General features: G+C 44.0%; 1 protein-coding gene across 6 annotated transcripts in view; it reads right to left on the bottom strand.

Annotated features, from left to right (window-relative positions):
• Positions 1-19,544, bottom strand: part of LOC120419966 (protein grainyhead) — a 441,413-nt gene that overhangs the window by 22,154 nt on the left and 399,715 nt on the right. For all 6 annotated transcript variants that reach the window (XM_052711201.1, XM_052711198.1, XM_052711199.1 and 3 more), the window contains 4 exons: positions 16,100-16,211; positions 14,808-14,902; positions 9,353-9,409; positions 1,506-1,604 (listed from right to left, as the gene is read on the bottom strand). In XM_052711201.1, coding sequence (XP_052567161.1) covers positions 1,506-1,604; positions 9,353-9,409; positions 14,808-14,902; positions 16,100-16,211 — 363 coding nt within the window. The remainder of the gene's footprint in view (positions 1-1,505; positions 1,605-9,352; positions 9,410-14,807; positions 14,903-16,099; positions 16,212-19,544) is intronic.

Below are 19,544 nucleotides of genomic sequence, written 5' to 3'. Positions count from 1 at the left end.
ATCGGAACGAAAACCGACAAGTCTGGACTCGGCTATCCAGATAACGCGGACGGCCAGCAGCAAGAAGCAGCAGAACGAATTTCACATCATCTCACTCACTAAAGCCTATGTAGTTTTGCGAAAACAAGATTATTAAAAATGGGGAATTTGGGGCTGGGACTCGTGTTTTATTAATAATTCAAAAGGCACTAAGTACATATAGAAAACCTGTAATGGTTTTGACTTAAGTACGATAGAATTAATAAAAATAATCTCAAAGTATAAACAAAATTTAAAAATGTTTTTTTTTCTGGTTGAATTTTAATTCAACCAAAACAAAAAAGAAAATCACTATATTAAGAACAAGAAGAAGAAGAAACAGCTGTCAAAACTAACCCGTCCATTCCGTTTCGATTCCGTTTGAATTTCGCTTGAACCGATTTGGGGCGAAAACTCAAACGGAACCGGTTGTTGCGTTTGAAACGGAATGCGGTTTAGAATCTAAAACGAACACTGTTTAGAATTCGAATCGAACTTTTTTCGCTCAAGCGGAATTCTAAACGGAATTCAAACGGAACGCGCTGAGTGGGTTTACAAGCTGTGGTGAATTCAATATTGACGTGGTGAGTTCTTGAAGATTCAAATCGACCGTTAAATTGCAGGTTGATTTTTTAGAAGGAAGTCACGTCTATTTATCTATGGTTATATTTTATTGCGTTTTAAGCAGATTTCAAACTCTATCTCTAATCTCTAATCTCTAAAGTTTAAGATATATTTTGTAAATAACTAATAAACCTTAATGATCATCGACTTGATAGTGTTATCGACGTGATCGACTTTCCAACCTTACTGAGATACTTTTTTTTTGTTTTATAAGTGTTGCATCTGCATGGCAATTGTTTTACCCCTTTTTACAAGACGCTTTCATGCTCTAAGTTTATTCACCGCAACCCGACAAAGATACAAATTACAAGCCCATTTCTCCAATTTCGAAAATTACCCTTCAATTCATCAATCAAACCAATACCGAAAAAACCGCGGGCTCCGTTTAACAACCAAAACCTCCGGAACAAAGGGCTCCAAAATCATCCCCGCTCCTTTTTTCCGCCTTACATTTTCCGCCATAAATTGATTTGATGCCCGCTCGCGCTGATATCGCGAGTATCGACATAAAATTATCATTAATTTGCATGCGCACGGAGTTGTTTTATTTTCTGCACATTTCCCCATTCGCGTCCTTTCGGGCGCGCGCATCTTCCCGGCCCGGTAATCGATCGATCGTCGAGAGCGCGGAAAATTAATAATTCAATACAACGTGATGCGCTGGCGATGCATCACCGCTTTTCCGCCAACATTTCTCGCCCTCCGGGCGAAACCCATTATGGTTCGGAGATGGATTTGTCCCGATACCGGAGATGACGACCGGACGACGACGTGTGCAGTTGTGAATGAGCTTCACGATCGGCGGCGAAAGACATTTGTAAGGTTCCCCCCACCCCGTGTTTACAATGCGCGTTGAGACTTACCTTATCACAAAAGACTTTGATTTGACAGTAACCCCGATGGCACACGCTGGTGTCCCGCGGATCCTCGAACGTGTCGATCTGCAGGTGGAGCGGAAGACCCTGTGGAAGAAGAAGAGGATAGAGAAAAACATTTATTTAGCACTCGACTTAGATTTGGGTCACCGATGGGAGACTGCGCGCGCGCGCCAAGACACGAACCCGAAAGACTTATGTAAAGTCCCCGGCGGCGAAGGCCGCCACACTGCGCGGTATAGTGCACTCTTACGTGCACATAATTTTTCCCGGGCACGTGAAATTACAGTTATGGGCAGGGTAATTTGCGTAGGCTTCGGAAAATGGACGGCGGCGGTGCGACGACCACCCGTCGATAAAGAGTGAGGAAATTTTCTGCGCCGTCGTAAATCGCTTGCACCCGAAAACAAAAGCTCTCGCAGCAAACACCCTCGAGGAATCGGTGTCGGATGATCCTGACTTGGTGGGACACCTGTGTGTCTTCGCTTAATCTTCAGATCTTCTGTGAAGGTAATTTTCAGGCTCTGCTCCGATCGTAGTCGGGTCGTAGAATTGGATCCGCTCGATTACGAGCCGGGTTCTCGGATTCCGGGATTTTACTTTCTTATGTGGATGTATATTGTATAGCAGTCCGTCCCATTAAAGTAATGTTCATTCACAGTTTTATCTAGAATGACAGGGAGAGATAAAATTGTTGATTTTTGTTCTCCGTCTCTGCTTCGTTGTCTTTAACGGAAGATTATCTGTGGTCGTTGCTCTAGAAGTCGTTGAAAGTGATTTGCCTCAAGCTCCATCAACGTATTATTACATTTTAATTGATACAAAGAAAAATTTAAATCCTTTTTTTAAATTGTAAAATTTATTTTTCAAATAACATAAATGTTGTTCAACCCTGAAATTTTATGTGACAAAAACTTTAAATACAAATTGTACCTGCCTTATAAATTTTGAAAACGATAAAAATGTTTTTTTTTATTTTACGAAACATTCATTCAGGACACAAATTTCAATCAAATCTGATTTTTGCTCTTGTAATTGGATGGAGTAACTAAAAGAACGGCATGTATTTCCATCGGGCACCTTTGACATATCAGCACTTTCGGACTCGATTGCAGCTTGCAACTCATATCAAGCAATAAATGGCTTATTGGGAAGTGAGTACGCAAGTTTCTATCAAAATTTTTGCAAAACTATTTGTTGAAATAGTGAAAATTTGCAAATCGGACGGAATTGCAGGCTGGCCACCCAAATCCCATTTCCAAATTCCGACTTTTCCAGAAATTAAAAAAAAAACAACGAAATTTCTCACCCAACAAATATTTACGCAAACTGTTTATAAAAATGTAAAAATAAAATAAATCAAAACAAAAAACAAACTATTTAAAATTGAAGTACAGTCCTGACTCCGAAAAGTTCGGATAATCGAAAAATGAAAAAAAAAATCGCGTCTTATAGTTCTGGAGTTTTTCTTTTGAAAAGGTCCAATAAACCAAATTTTCAGTTTTTGCTTTTTGGCTGTTTTTAATACCCCTGACTCATGGCGGTTTCAAAAACACTCAAAAAGTAAAAAACTGATAATTTGGTTTAATGGATCTTTTCAAAACAGAAAAAAAACTCCAGATTTGTTTGCTGACCGTAAGTTTAATCCCTAAAGAACTCTCAAGTGATTTAAAATTTTAAAATCCAAGATGGCGGCCAAAATAGCAAATATGGGTTTTGTAACTTATTAGGCATTTACCCACTCAAATTTGACTCAAATTAGGACGCAGAACTCGAATTAAATGTAAAAAGCAAGAATGATGATTCGATTGATCTCATACAAACTTTCGAATAGTTGAAACTTCGGACAATCGAGGCTTCGGATAATCGAGTCTTGGCTGTAATATAGAAACATAACAACAAATTAAAAAAAGGCAAAAAATAACATTTGAGGCATGGAGCTCTCGTCATTTCGACAAAAAACTTAAGCAATCAAAAATAAAATTAAAACTCAAGAAAAAATAAAAATTTATGATTAATTTAAAGCATTTAGTTTTTTTGGTTTCAATAATAAGAGAATGACAAAAGGTTAAAAATAACTATTTTTAATTTATTTTTGTTTCAAAAAATCTAAATGTTGAAGAATCCATGCATTTTTTTACATCGAATTTCTTTTTTATTTTGTGAATTTGACGTTTTGTTCTAAAAATTCATGTTGAATTTTTAATTTGTCAGTATTTAAATGTTTTACATTTTATTTCAATGAAGAATCCAGTTTATTAAGAACATAACTTTCGAATTCATGCGAAATATGAAAAGAGACTAATTCTTTAAACATGTTTGTAAAAAAACACGAAATATTTGCAATTTTAAGCAAAAAAGTGTTTGAATTAGTTTTTATTGAGACGCGTTTGGATTTCATTTGCTAGTCAAGTTTTTCCGACAAATTAAAATTTCAGTATTTTGACGTTTTTGATTCAAAATACAAATCAACAAAACCAAAATTAGTAGTTTAAAAAATGAAACTTAAATTTATTGATAATAATTTGAAACGAATGGGACTGATTTAAAAATTAAACAAAATATTACAAACTGGAATTAATTATATAATTCCACTCGGATGAAATGTTTAGTATAAATTTAAAAAATAAGGCAAGCTGACTTTAAAAATTAATAAATTTTCGTTTATTTACAAAAACTAAAATGTTTAATAAATTTTCAAAAATATTTATCAAATCTTACAACTTATTTCGGCTTCAAATAATACACACAAAATCCACTTAAATACAATAAAATTAAAAACAATAAATTGACTCGATTGATTCTTATTTGAGTAAAAAAAACTTAAAAATTTAATTATAATAATTTTCAACTAAATTTAAACGTAAATTCACATAATTTTAAAAGACATCTGTGATAAAAGGCAACAGCTCAAAGTGACAACGTGAAATCCCCGCGTAAATTTCGATTTCCTCGTCCATATCTCAGCTTAAGCTCCACCACTTCAAAACTCTAATATCCATCGCCTTTTAAAACGGCGTAAAATTTATTCATCTCCTCCTCCACCAGAAGTAAAAAAATATCGATTCTGGCAAGTTCTCACGCCTGCACCGTCCAGAACCCAAACGAAAACGAAACAACGAAAAAAATCTCAATCAAATTAGCATTTTGATCTTCTCCTCCGACTTCATAATCATTAACCCACGAATAATCGAATAAATGTTTAATAAAATAAAGATTCACCCCGTGCGCTGCCGCCTCACATTTCGGACTTTTCGCTAATGACTTTTGATAAAGCCCTGTGACGCGCTTTCCTGATCCCAAGGTCTCATTAGTCAGACCGCGGAGTTGGTCTCCCCGCAGCAGGGTCATGCTAGCCTAATGAATTTGACGCCAAGCTCCTCCAAATTAGTATTGTCGGATTATCCTGCCGTTTGCGGGAAGTGAAAGAGGGCCAAAAATCACTTTCCAAAATGTTTTCAAAACAAAACAAAAACCCGGCCTGTCAATGACAAATTAGTACACGCAAAAGTGGAACTCTCGAAATGTTTCGTACCGCCCCTCGACTGTCAAAATTCCGCGCCGTTGATTGATAAATGCACGCTTCCTCGTAATTAACGGGCGCGTAGATAGCGAGGCGTGGAGTTCAAAAATAGTGCGTGGTTCGTCAAAAGGCCTTGAAGCGTGGTTGTTTGTGACCGTAGATTGATATTTAGGAACGTCTTGACAACTGGCAACACGGATGTACCAGTAGCTTTAAACGTCAATGTTTTGACATTTCTGTTTGACAGTTGTGCAAAGAACAATAGCATCGCTTCCTAGACGGAATTTGATAACAAATCATGACAGTTGTAAATAAATCGCACTATTGCGTATCAACCGTCCATCTATGGCTGTCATGTGGTCCTACACACTTCCTGATTGGATCTCTCGGCAAAAACAGAGACGGACAGGTGCTGGGACTGACCGCAGATCTCGAAACAAGCAGCGCAGAAAAAAAAGACACAGCCTCCAATAAATTCTGACTCCGCACACAAACACACACGTGAGCTGTCAGTTTTTGGCGCGTTGATTTATATGTGACACGCGGGAGACCCAGCGCGCAAAGGTAAACAAAAGATACGTGTGAAAATTGAGATTTTCCGCGCCGCGCAACAGAAGCAAAAGGACGGGGGTCCGAGGGGAAGGACACCTGAAGATACACGACACGACACATGCCGGCGCGGCCAAACCGGGTCAGCGTTTCTCCTGGGAACCAGAATCCCGGAGCAGGAGGAGGAGGAGGAGAGAAAATGATATATATTTTAAGTGCTAATCTCAAGATTTATAACGTATAAATTTATCCGCGCCCGGTTATTTATATTCAATTTGTTCAACTTTCTTGTTATTCGGGACGACCGCGTACCGCGGGTTGGGAAGGTGCTCTCCGTTTGGAGCGGGTCCCTTCTGCGCTGGACGGACAGTAGAATCGATCGAATTATAGCCAATTAGAACCTTTTTGTACCGTTTGGGCGCGGATTGGGAACGCTGCAAACGTCAACTGCAGTAGCTGTCAAATTTGCACGCTCAGTCTAAGTAGGGTAGCGTTAGATAGGGAAAAACAGCTGTCAAATTTGCACGCTCATCGAAGGTGAGCAAGCTTTGAATATTTTCAGGCCACCAAGATTGTTCAATTTGAGGTTGCACCTGTTTCAGGTCCTAAAAGCTTTTTGTTTACACAATCTCTTATCAAACACTATAATTTCGCCAATTCTTGGTTAGATCCAGTCTTGCACAACCGCAGCTGCGCTGATAATCGTGGGAAGGTTTCGGGGTCACACCAGACGCCACCGACTGTTGTTTCCCATGAGACGCCGCCAACAAAAAAAGGTCCCAAATACCCGTAGGTCCCCCCTGCGCGACTTCTGCACTTATTACTGTTATTTCTGATAAGTTCATTTTGGCTAGATTATACCCTTTCGCGGGGTTCGCGCGGGCTGTTTGACTTATTCTTCGAGGGTACACAACACAGCTCATAATTTCGTGGTAATTGATTACCGCTGTCAACACAGCCCGTCGCTGCCCCAGGTCTAGGCGGTGGTCATCGATTACGCCGCCGCCGACAGACATTAGAAGTGGAGGACCCGCGCGAGAGCGCCCCCTAGGGAAGCCGGGTTAAACTCTTTTTTTTTGCACTTTCACGCGGGCCCTCCACAAACCCCGACCACGATGGATGAATGATTGAGTAGCAATTTAATGCTTGTCATCATCCATTCTTCGCGCCGCCGGTTCGGGCGAGGTCTCGAGGAGGTTCCACTTAACCTCGTTCCCTTTGGCCGTTTAGGGAGCTGGGGGGGCTCTACTGTGTGGTGGGACCCTGTGGGCTATTACCGCGCCGGACAGTCTATCGCGGGTTGGAGGATCATTACGGCACCTGCAGCTCCGTAATATCCGAAAGGTGTCGAATGGTTTGCACTGTGGGTCGACGATGGTCGAAAGGGTTGCAAAAAAGGTAGTCGTGACCTGGTGTGAGCTCTGTCACCGTTTTTGCATCAGCCTCTACTGTGGAAATCGCCTAATGGAATCAATTTTGTATTGTAATTTTCTTGAAAAAAAAAACATTTTCTCATAAATGAATTTATGAACTTCAAAAATATTGTTTATTTTTGGATAATTAGTTTAGAAAATAAACGCATTTTCTGGACGAAAAGTTGGGCAAACCTTGCTCATTTATGTATACTTTGTTTAATATCAAAACAAATCTGACAGCTCGCACCACATAGGAAGCGTTCTTTTATTACGTTACGCTCCATTTTTTCAAAATTTGTGTGGAAATTTAATTAAATTATGTCAAAATCCAAAATTTTGCGTTACATAATAAAAGGTCGCTCCCCTAGGTTTGACGTTTGACCAAGGGGGTGACACCTTTAGCTGGTTCCAAAGGGATCCTGGTCGAAAGAATGGAATAAGGAGTCACTACTTCCAGAGATTGTTTTGACGATCCGTATGTCGTCCCGTAGCTAATCCCGGTCACCATTGTGACGAAAATTAACGTGACGCCCGGCCACCAAAAGGTCGCCGCCGCCACCGCCGCACCTGAAACCCCGCACGAAGAAGGATTAATCTCCGAGATATTATAGACTGCGGCAACGTCTTAAACGACCACTTTTTTCGGGTGTCTTCGATCATCCGTTCCTTCGTCCTCATCCGTGGAGGAATTTACAGCCGCGCGGCAATCGCTCGGAGCTTATTTAAAAACCCATCTCACATACTTAAACGCGCGCAGGATTCCCAGGGTCTCTCGGGAGATAAGCGCCGCAGAGAAATCCTTTCTTTAATTGGATTTCGATTTAATGCGCTTGCGTTGCGTCGTCCCGTCGTCCTCGGTTGCCCAAATATCGGCTTCTCGGTGCGGTCACCTGTCCTCTTTCCCAGGCGTATCGACTCAAACAGCGAAGAAGAGGTGATCGCATTTTAACGAGTCCTCCGGACTACATCAGGGCAGAAAAGATGAATGAAATCATCCAAGAACCGTTTGACCTTCATTTGCCACTAATTACGGGCTCTCTCTCCTCTCGGCGGTGGCTGCTGCCGTTGCAAAACGAGACCCGTAATGGATGGGTAGCCATTAATCCCGGGACCGACGAGTCCGCGCACCTGATGGCCCTTGGATTCAATTACCCGAGTGCCCTTACACACTGCAGATCTTCAAGTACCCGACCACAGAGGGTGATTACGATCACGATTCTCGCCAGCTTCGCGCTGCCAATACATCCCGGACAATATGCCTCCTTGGATCGCGGTGAAAGAAATCTCCCCGCGCAGATTGTGCCTCACAAATGATCATGATGAATTATGATAGGTTACCCCGGTGGTGGTGGCCCCCTTTAGGACCGACCCCCCGCCGAGGGCGAGGAGCATTTGGCACCGAGAGACTCATTTGCCACCATCATCACCACGTTTAAGCCGGAGACGTCATTTTGCGCTGAACCGTTGGACGATCGCTGCGCGCGGTGAGACGCTAAATAATTGCTCATTATCAATTTCAGTGTAATTTGCTGATGATGAACAAATAATAATTTAATGATAATGATACCTGCAGGATGCTGGAGGTAAAAAGGGCGCACTCAGCGAGAGGTGTGTGTGCCCCCTCGGGAGATCCCCGGCATTTGAGCGAGGGGAGCAGGATCGCGATTAGCTTTCCGCGAATAGCTTTCATCAAGATCTGCAATACAGCGAGAATCTGACGGGATGAAGTTCTAAAACTGAACGCAAGATGTCGCAGTCAGGGAAATGTAATTTTTAAAAGCTGTTTTTCATCAATTAATCAAAATCCGATCGAAAAACGACTTTGTTTACAGATAGCACTTGCGTCTTTTTGAAAACTAATCCAAGAAATATCAAAACAATCCGCTAGTCGGAGCATTTGACAGCTGTCAAAATCACCGAATCGCGTGCTTGGAAATTGTCAAACAATGCGGTTGGAATGTAAACAAAACATTGACAACAATATTTTGACGTTTGACTGCTTGTTAATGCAGATTAGCGAATTCGATTTTGAAAACGTCAAACGAGGGGCGCGACACTGCGCTTTAAATTTTAAATATTTAGGAAGATTTATATTTTACCATTTCAAAATTGACATTTTTTACGGGATTGTAAATCATGAAACGAGGGGTGCGTCACTGCACTATGATTTTGAGATATTGTAAAAGTTTTATTTTGCATGATTTTGAAAATTCATGTTTTGTGGAATAAATGAAGAAAATTATTACAAAAAAAGAAATTAAGTATAAAACACTCACGTGCCCTTCACCAAAATTAAGCCATTACGCCCTCCCTCACATGAAGTAATCATAACCGTAACAATACATTACCTTAACACCTTTTTGACTGCTGAAATCCGTACTCAAACATTGGACGGCGACGTTTATCTAGAAAAAAAAAGAAAAACAGAAAAAAACATAAGCGGCATGAAAACAAGAAAATAAAGATAAATATTAATAAACAAGCAGGTAGTAATCGAAAAACGCCTGGTACCAACCGATCGTGTGTGTGCTAACAAGACTCTACGCGGGAAAAACCGCACACAAAAAATCGAACCAACACAAGGCAACAACACAAAAAAACCCTGAACGATCGCGCGCGCGGCACCGCCGCGGCCAATCATACAAACCAATAAAAGTGATAAACAGTTCCTGGCGAACCCATATGGCCGCTAACCGACTAGAGTCTCGCGCGACAAAAACGGTTTTATGACCGAAGGTCCCACGAGAGGTGTACCTCTACGACTTGAGGACCTGCGGCACAGAGCCCGGCAAGTGCAGAAATTATTACTCCCTGATAAGAGACCCAAGTGGTGGTGGTGGCGTGGATCTTCTGTCAAGTCTACGCGAAGGTCTCCTCCGGAGACCAGCTGCATTTAATTTAATATCTAGCTGCGGTATTGAGTTGTCGTATGATTTGTGGGATTGAGATTGTCAAATTGCGCAACCTTTTTTTTGCGCCGGCAGCACCTGCTGCGGGAATCCCTCTATGGGAGAACGCCGCAAACCACAACCTGTTGAAGTTGCGGGATAAACGGAACCCAACGGAAACTTCCCACGCGCGCTCCGTGGTCCGTTTAACCCCGTTGGACTCCTCGGCGGGATGATGGCTCCGTGACAGCTCATTGCGCTTGCAGGTTCTCCTCAAATTTGGAGGTTCCTCGCTTGCAGCACGGGGACTTCAACTACTCGCCAAGATGAGCAGAACTTGGCGTTGATAAATCGCGGACTATCTCGCCCAAGTGTGGCTTGCGTTTATTGGTTGGCGATTGATAATTGAGCTCCGGACTACGCGCCTAAGTTAATCTAATCGATTTCTCATACTTCAAGACGCTGTAGTCCTACAAGCTAGAGTTACATGAAAAGTTGGAGTAGAGCTCGTACCGGTGTCCTTATAAATTATGGATACACCGGACAGGTGGAAAATGTGTTCATTTGACTGCCATGATTGTAGAGGGTGGCTTGATGACTTGCCTGGTGGCATCAATCATTTCGGGCCGTAAACGTGTTTTCGTTGGCGTTTCAGCACTTTGTAGTACAAAGTACGGTGCAGCGCAGGTATTTACGGAAAGAATTGCTTGTTTTGCGTGATTTAGAGGTTCGGAGAGAAGGCCAAACTGGCTCAGGTGCGAAGTAATAAACTATCATTAATGCAATAAATAGCGGAATGACAAAACGTTGATGGAGAGCTGCATGTTAACGGGACACGTTGCATCGAATTTGTTAGCAAAAGCTGATTTGCTCAACTGTCCGCGAAGTTGAGCGGTGGTTTGGCCACTTTTCCAAAGACCTAAAGGTTAATGTTAGATCCAAAAGACTAACAGTTATTAATTTTGAAATATCTGAAGACCCAACCTCACTAATTAGAAAACCTAAGTCCTAACGTGTCCACACATTCCAAATCCCACAATAAAACCATGTTCCGCCCTAGTCAACGCCTACTCGGTTTGACACGTGGCCCTTGTTTTTGCTTGTTGCGGCGATCGCGCAGTCCGAGTTGACACATTCCACAAATTGGTCCAGTTTGAGTGCGCGCGCACCAAGATTAATTACCGTCACACACCGAACAAAAACCCGTCGCTAACCCATGTGACCTGTCAGTCGGTGACCGGCGATCGATTACTCTTCCAAATTGACGCCATTGCATGTGACAATTGGTTTTTTTGCAAACCCGGCCACCGACGCCAATTTTTTCATTGTTGATTGGAAAATTCCGAGGGGAGCGACACTCTGTTATGATTAATTGGACGGTTGCATGGCAACACACACGCAGTGATTGACGTTTCGGGGGGTCTCCCTCTGTTTTGTTTACCTTTGCGTGAGTGTCACCGTCTAATGGCGCGTGGGCGTCAAATCCATTAGCCAGCTGGACGCTGGCTAAAAGGAAGTTTCAAACGGCGGCCCGAATCGATTATTGACGGTGGGGAATTCCGCCACCTAGAACGGTGAATTCTCTAATTGAATTACACCATAAAGCTCCCTCCTCGCGACAACGGCGGAACGCTTCGCTTTATGACAGCTGTTTAGGGCGCGTCAAACTGTCAAATGCGTTGCCGCGGTGCGACGACATGAAGTCATCTCCTGCCGGGCTCGATGCACTTATCGTTTGGAGCTAGTTTCTCCGGCGGACAATTTATATTAATTTTGATTAGCCTGCCGGACACCTCAGCCGGAGACGGGCCGGATTGGATTGACAGTCGCGCGCGGAGGTGAAATCTGTCCATCCGTTCGCACAATGTGCTACAAAGTTTGTTTTTGCGGCGGCGAGCTTAAGGGGCGGATGATGGGTTAGAGGGGAGCAAATTGGACGCGCATAAATTGTAATGAATTAATGGCGGAGCGCATTGCTATCCCATTTAATTTAATAACTTGTAAATGTGCCCGGAAAATGGAGGAGGAAGATCGTAGAATTCGGCACGGCGAGAAATGTTACTTTGGGATTTGTACGGTGGCGTGCCCCTCGATTATAGTGGTGAGTATGGGAATTCACCTCGTTGGAAGCGCTGTCAGAAGCTTTGTTGTTTTGATTTTGTTAGATGCTGTGATGGATTTTAATAAGTGAATTGACAGCTACATAGGAGGTAAACTGTTGTGGAAGGGAAAACACTGCGAGAGTATCCACTAGAATTCTTTCGTACACTCCGCGCGCTGCTGGGATCTCGAGTTTCAGCATAGCTGTCACTGGTTGATGCGCATAGATGTGATCTGTCATTTTAAAGTGTTGTTATGTTTTGTTGATTATTTCGTTGTTCGTGAATAAATGTAGTCGTTCGTTTAGTTCTTCTATGAACCTTGTTCTAATTCGTTTGTGTCCGTAGAGATCAAAAAAAAAATCGGCAGAAGCTTCTCCAGCACGTTTTTCTCCGTGCACAGGATCTCCGTATAGGATTGCCGGCCATCAAACTCCCGCGGGGTAGCTTCAACGGCACCGGAGCTCTCTACCTCGCACACATAAAGCTGTCTGAAGGTAATAAACTTGCAAAAATATTATAAATCGACCGCGCGCAGCTAATCCCCGGAGCGGCCCGGAGGGGCGAAAATCGATTCCCATAATGTCTTTTGAGTCGTCCAACGATGATACCGTAACCGCGCTCGCTTCTGAATTACTTTGGTGCACTTGGCACTCGAGCCTCGAAGTGGCCACTTGTCCACGCGTCCACGAAGAGCGCCCGGGCGAAAATAAAGCGATAATCGTTTAATTTGCTTGTTCATCTGTCCTCGCGAGAGCTGCGCTACCTGCGCCAAAGGTAGTCGTCCGGAATGGAACACAAAAGGAATGCAAATACCTCGCGGGGCCTCATTCCTTTTAAGGGAAAAAGGCAAATGGAAAGGATTCCGGCCAGATTAAGATCGCACCGCCGTCCGAAATCCCCCGACATGACATTTCTGCGCTGAGGAGGTTACCTGCGCGCGCGCGGGTCGTCAAACGCCCACCACCTTTTGGAGGTTAGGTGCAAGACAGCAGGGACCGAAAAAAAAATGAAACCGCTTGGGGTCTCTCTCTCGGAGATGGATGTTTGATATTTTTGATTTCTTCTTGCGCGCCCAAGACATGTTAATCTAATTCCAGCCCCGGGTAAAGATCTGGCCCGTGCGGGCCTCCCCGACTTCTCGGAACTCGGTCAGCGTGCGGTGGATGAATTGATGAGTTGTACGCTCCACCAGATTAGACACATTAAGCAGGGTCTTGCATATATCAAAACGGCGAACGACACGGTAGCCGCGTTGGACACAGGTTGAAGCCCAGCAGGGTAGATCGGATCGAGCTATTTTGACGGGTTGTTTGTTGACTCTGTATATCAAACAGAGAAAAATGTTTCTAAATATTTACTGATAGGAGATTCGAGAGCGGAGCCCCGAAACTGGAGCAACTGCTGGTGATGGATATCCCGCGTCGTTGCGACTCGTATTCCCAGAAGTGACGTTATGTCGATCCCAGGGAGCTTTCGATTTTGCCCATTTATCAAACTGTGCAGCACTCTGTTCCAGCGAAAAAATCCAAAACTATCCGGAAAGCGATTAGTGCGAGCTACCGCAAGTCCAACCTAACTGGACTGTCTAGCGGGTCAATTTATTAGCCGTCTAAATGGTATAGAGAAAGGCACACACTTTAGCGCTAAATTGCGCACAAAATGAAAAATGATCAAAATTCCAATTAAAATCAATTCCCATAGGTCACCGGTGACCCCCGACGCAATCTGCGCGTCCCGCTGGGAGCTTTGACAGCCCAAGAAATGATGCGACCCACGACTTGCGTAGATTACGAAAAGTGCGTATAATTGAAAAACCACCTGCGCGCGAGATAGTTATCATTCGTTCGCTTCCAGTTTGCGTTTTAATTAGGTGTTCAGACCTCCCGTTCAATAAATCCAGCAAACAAATGAGTCTTGCTCGGTGAGCTGCGCTCGCGAAGGAATCCGTTACAGCGTTGGACGACCCGTGCGAACGGGGAGTCTCTTGCAGGAGCGCGGGTTTCTTCTTGGCATGGTCAAGTTGGTTCTATCCATAAATATTGAAATGAAATAATGTTATTATTTTCGCTGGTTTGATTTATCAGTACATTATTGCGAAAAAGCCGAGGGGAATTGAATTCTTGCGTAACTTAAGCTAGTGTACTGTGAACGCACCTTAAGAAGTTTCCTTTATTTTAACAGATGGTTAGGGAGCGTTATTTTATTACGTTACGCAAAATGAGTCGGAACTATTTTCATCGATTTTGTATGAGAAGTCAGAGTCGGTGGAGTCGGAACCCGGAGGTCGAGGTCTGCAACTTTGTTGTTTTTGCTATAGTTCAATCTTTTTGAAAATCTAATGTCAACAGATCTTGAAAACCCATAATTGGGTCCTAAAATGAAGCTTAGATTGCTGATATTATTGTTTACAGCGATAAAGCTTATTTTTCTGAGTACAATGAACCTTTGTACGACCACAAAGAGTTTAAAATGGATTTTTAAATCAATTTTGAAAAATTAACCTCGCGGTCCTTCTTGACAGAAAAGTTCCTACTTGACAGCTCGTTCCAAGGGGACCATAGTTGATCCATCGAAAAAATGTTGTCCAGTCAAAAATTTTTTTTGCATTAAAATGAAAAAAAGTGATCAGAAATTGTTTTTAATCGTGTTATTTACCGTTGTACATAAAAATTGTCATAGGGCTTTAGTACCCAATTGGGAGAAAAATTGGTTAAAGGCCAGTAAAGATTTGAGATGTTGACAGCTGTCAAATGCCACAGGGTTGTCAAAAAGGTCGTTTTTCGACTCTACCTAACATAACCCGGTCGACCTACCTTGGCGGAACTTTCCAACGGGTTCCAGTACACGGCGATGGCGTTGTGAGAAACTTCCTCGATGCAACCGACTAGACCGACGGAGTTTTTCGTGTCTGAAATTGAGAAAGGAAAAATGCATCATGTTTTGTGCTAAACAGCTTAATTACAGGGCAGTTCTAAATATCCGACGCGTTCCGATTCCCTCCCGTTTTCCACAAACTCCCGAACCCGAACCCATTAGCCGAATGTTTCTTTAACAACTTATGCAAAGTGGACTTTATCATCACGTAGAGTACGTTCGACCTCTCAGCAAACACTCCGGCTCAAGAGTCCCTCCGCCCGGGTACTTGTGTATGTTATCTTAGCTGTCTCCACCGCCGTAGAGTACCGGCAGCTTCTTAAGGTCTTGAGTCCGCGGGCGCGCACTTGTTGCCACCGTCAGCGCAAGAAGAAGCGGCTACACGCGGTAATGAGCTCCTTTGGGGTTATTTCGGCAGCCAAATCAATTGGCGACGCCTACTTGTGCGCGTCGAGGGTCATCAATTTCTGCGCGTACATTGTGGACGGTCTTGTTGCGTTTCGCAAATCGGGAAAGGGGAAAAATTACCGATAATTGCAGGAGTTTGCTGCGGGAAAATGCGTTCTCGGTGATAAATTAGTTTTAGCGTCGGACAGGTTACATATTTGTTCTCGGAAGATGTAGTACAGCCTGTGTCGTGACAACTTTGTTGCGCGCAATGAAATCTATCTAATTTCTCAGGATGCTAATAGGCTCGCAGTGTGAGTTGCCAAGAGAGAGATGCCAGTGACGCGATAAAATTACGTTTAATCGTTACGAGCGGTTGGTGTCCTAGAGTGCGCGCAGCGAATCTTCGGCAAATAGTGGCGTGCGTCCCCCTTAATTCTAATGGCCACTTAGGGAGTCAGCGTGAGGGGAAACCATGCTCGGAACCGTATGGGCCGGCAATTATCGGTTCCCGCCAGGTGGTGCGGAGCCTCCCCGGTGCGATTGTCATCGCAAACCCGTTCCCCGCAATCACATTTTCCATAAATCGTCCGTCGGTAATTGTGTGCCACAACCTATAAAAATAATTAAATAATTGTTGTCTCTCAATCCGATCGGACGCGCGGTAGATCTCAGCCCGGAGTCGTCGTCGATTGTAAGAGGTTATGATTTACCGCAATCTGCGCTCGGTTCCCCCGGAGTTTGCGAACCGGACACTCCAGGAACTGCCCGATAACTCACCGACGGAGGGGGGACTTCTAATTGCTTAGATTCTTATCCTAGGAAAGGGTTCGTTGACACTTACCGGCGTCCAGTATCCGCTGCTTGACCGAGTGTTGCCGGCTGTGCCAAAACTGCCAGGCCTTGATTTCGTCCTCGGGGCTCTTTTCTTCGCGGAACATTAGCATGATGACGCTCTGAAAGTAGGGACAAGAAAGGCAACAGGTGAGTAAATTGGACTGTTTCGCGCGCATATTGATAGCGCTACGTCACGAACTAATAATTTTCGCTATCATAAACACATTTGCTTTAGTTTTTTTTCAGTAGAACCTAGCACAGAAGGTGCAACTCGGGGTGGTCACCGGGGAAGGAAGCATTTATTCTTCCTGTTAACACACAGAATTTACAGCGGGGCCATTAAGCGGCATAGCTCAGCGTTGTAGAAGTACACACCCGTTTAAGCTGGCAGAACCTCCCGGGAGAGCAAGGCAAGAACGATCGTGTAGACCTCGATAACAAGTTGTAGTAATTAAGTGTGCATCCAGCGTGGCCATCAGTCTTGGTGGTGGTGGTGCAGGTCGTGAAGGCAGATAATTGAAACATTTTAATAATGAACTTAGCGCGAGCGCGCACCCGACCTGGAGCAGGAGGAAGAACCTGCTGGAGCGGGGTGCGGTAATGAGTCCGGGACTGATAAAATTATGGCACTTCCTTATGAGTATTATATTGCGGAGCGTCATTTCCGGCTGCTCGGGACAATGTCTTGCGAAGCGATTAGCGAAGAAATGGCCAGGTTTGACATGTTTACGTTGTGTTTACTATGGGGACGGTCGGAAATGTAACGGCAGCGCTGGTTCTTTGGTAGGTTCGGGTTTGATATGTTTACGTTGTGTTTACTACGGGGACGGTCGAAACTGTTGCGGCAGCGCGGGTTCTTTCCAGATTCTATCACTGTTCACGACAACGAATCGGGACAAATTTCATCGTAGCAAAACAACAACGCGACCTGTCACTGACAGCTGCGCCCATAGAGTTATCTAAGCCCGATCTCACGCACACTAGCTTACCATTTGTTTTTGCTGGCGACCACAAATTTTAACCTAAAAATCCATCGTGTACGTACACGCAATACATGCGCACGTAGATAGCTCTATAGAGTTATCTACGTGCGCATGTATTGCGTGTACGTACACGAAAAAGATTGAGGTTAAATTTTGTACCCGTCAGCAAAACAAATGGGGTGCTAGTGTGCGTGAGCTCGGGCTTAGATAACTCTATGCGTGGAGTCGATAAACGCAAGGTGGTGAATTTTGTTACTCACCACTGCAAACGAGGGGTGTTGCGTTGGTAAAACGCTGAACGTGTTTCTTGTAATTTCTTTGAAGTTTGAATAATTCAACAATTAATTCTAACTGCTCATTTCTTGAGGTAAAAAAACTCTCAAACGCAATCAAAATGATACAGTTCCGATTTCGTCGCTTTCTTGAGCGTCTATTGTACTTTCCCCTGTTTTCTTACCGCCTTGCAAAAGCTCATAATTCATCATTACTTCCCGGACCGAGCAGCATCCGATCCCTGGGGGATGAACTGCCAACTGAACGCATCGTCGAACCCTTCCGGAGCGCAAATTTGCATATAACGAATTTCGTCCTGCCTCCCGATGTGTGTACACCAGGAGCAGATGCCCCCTAAAACAAACATTTTCTTTCGAGGAGATGCTGGCAAGATGATGATCTTGATCTCTGTTCGGGAAGTTTTTGTGCGCAATTGTCTGTTGCGATGTGCTCAACGATTTTTTTGTCCTAGCTTCCTTCGGAAGCTGGATCACCTTTTTTCATATGCTGATTTGCGATGCTCATCACGGTGTCAGATGTACTGGTTGTGCCCGGAGATATTCACTTCAAATGAAATGCGAGAAGAAAAAAGCGGGACAGTAATTATTCATTTTCACAATAAAAATATTTAAATTCTACACCATTCAATCGATGGGTTGATTGTTTGTTTGCGTCTCAAAGCTCCGCGCATCCGCCAGTGTTTACTTTCTCTCAGCTATTCATTGGCATTGCCTCGGTACTCGGGAGTTCGTTTTGTTTGGAAGCGCCGCCGGAGGCGTTATCATCCGCCGTAGCCGGCTTGCCTGCATGGGAACCGCTAATCAGCCCAACGCAATGCGTTACAAGCGAACACACCAGGCCATCCCGCCACTTCTTCCCAGCCCCTTCAATGATATTTATTAATTGCCACACCACTGACCGTGCGATGCGGCGCAAAAGTTTAGCTAATAAAACATAAAAATATTAACGCAGAAACATTTCTCAAAAGAGCTCCGGGGGTGGAGGGGGAATCGAAGAAGCGGTCGAGACGGCTGCTGCGTGTGAGACAGACATGGACATGGACCAAAGTTCCGACGACGACGACGACGACGGAAAGAAATGCGAAAGAGAGAAACCTCGGAGACACAACAGAAGGAGACAGGAAAGCTATCTTCTAACTGTAAACGCTGGAAAACATAGTGCAATTTTAATTAAGATTTATATCTCAAAATACCTTGTTTGTAATGTATCTATATCTTTAAACTATTAGTCAGTTTACTTATTTATAATAATTATTTTCTTTTCGCTTCTCTTCGCGGATCCTCTTCACCGACTTCTTCGCTCGACGCGTTGTGTTTTTGTCGACTGGTGCGAACAAGCCCGGACTCGCCTAGTTGACCGCATACCGGAGTCCGTTGTTTACCATTCTTTCTGAGGAAAGGAGTAAACTTTGCTGCGCGAGTGACAGCTGTCTCCAAATTTGAGTTAAGGGGAGGTTTATGGTCCCAGAACGACGAAAATTCGAGGTGTCTAAAATTCTGTACTTTAGGTCGACTTAGTTGACAGGTAAAAAAAATCGTGGTACCACAATCGACAAACTACCCTAACCTCCACCGCAGACGAAGGTGCGCCGCGTCAACTCAGGTGAAATTGCGCGCGCGGGCAGGTTGTTAACCGATTTCAAGCGTGCACATCGCGCGAAATCGCGCCAAGATCGTTGATTATATCTGTGGCCGCCCGTCCGCGTCCCCCCTCCCGAACTCCTTCGGGGTGGCAATTTTCCCCCTGTTTGGACGACCAAGCGACCGTGTAAAACGCGATTTTCCGGCGCACTGCCTCGAGAGGGAGTCTTAGAGGTAGACCGTTACCGTCGTCCCGGCCGTTTGTTCTTCAAGGTAGCAGATGCAGCCCTTTGACGAAGGCATGGGGATCGACGACGTCGAAGATTATAAAGTAATTAATCTTTAAGCAAATATTTAAATTAGACCGGGAACGCACTCTGGGAATCTTTCTTCGCGCTCGCAAGTTAATTTGTCATGTTTTTGCGCCGCGAAGAAATGCATCGCTTTCGAGCGAGTTCGATCAATCATCGCCGCGAAGCGATGACAGAAAAGGTTCGTGACTCAGCAGAAGGGTTACGAATTTGTTGGTTTATCTCCAAATCCGACGGAAAATCTTCTAAAGGGTTCCTCCTTTTGTTTGATTTTTATGTCATGC

Source organism: Culex pipiens, chromosome 3 (genome assembly GCF_016801865.2).
Source record: "Culex pipiens pallens isolate TS chromosome 3, TS_CPP_V2, whole genome shotgun sequence".
Lineage (NCBI taxonomy): Eukaryota > Metazoa > Arthropoda > Insecta > Diptera > Culicidae > Culex > Culex pipiens.
The sequence above is the reverse complement of the archived record's forward strand: the minus strand, read 5'-3'. Positions and strand labels throughout refer to the sequence as shown.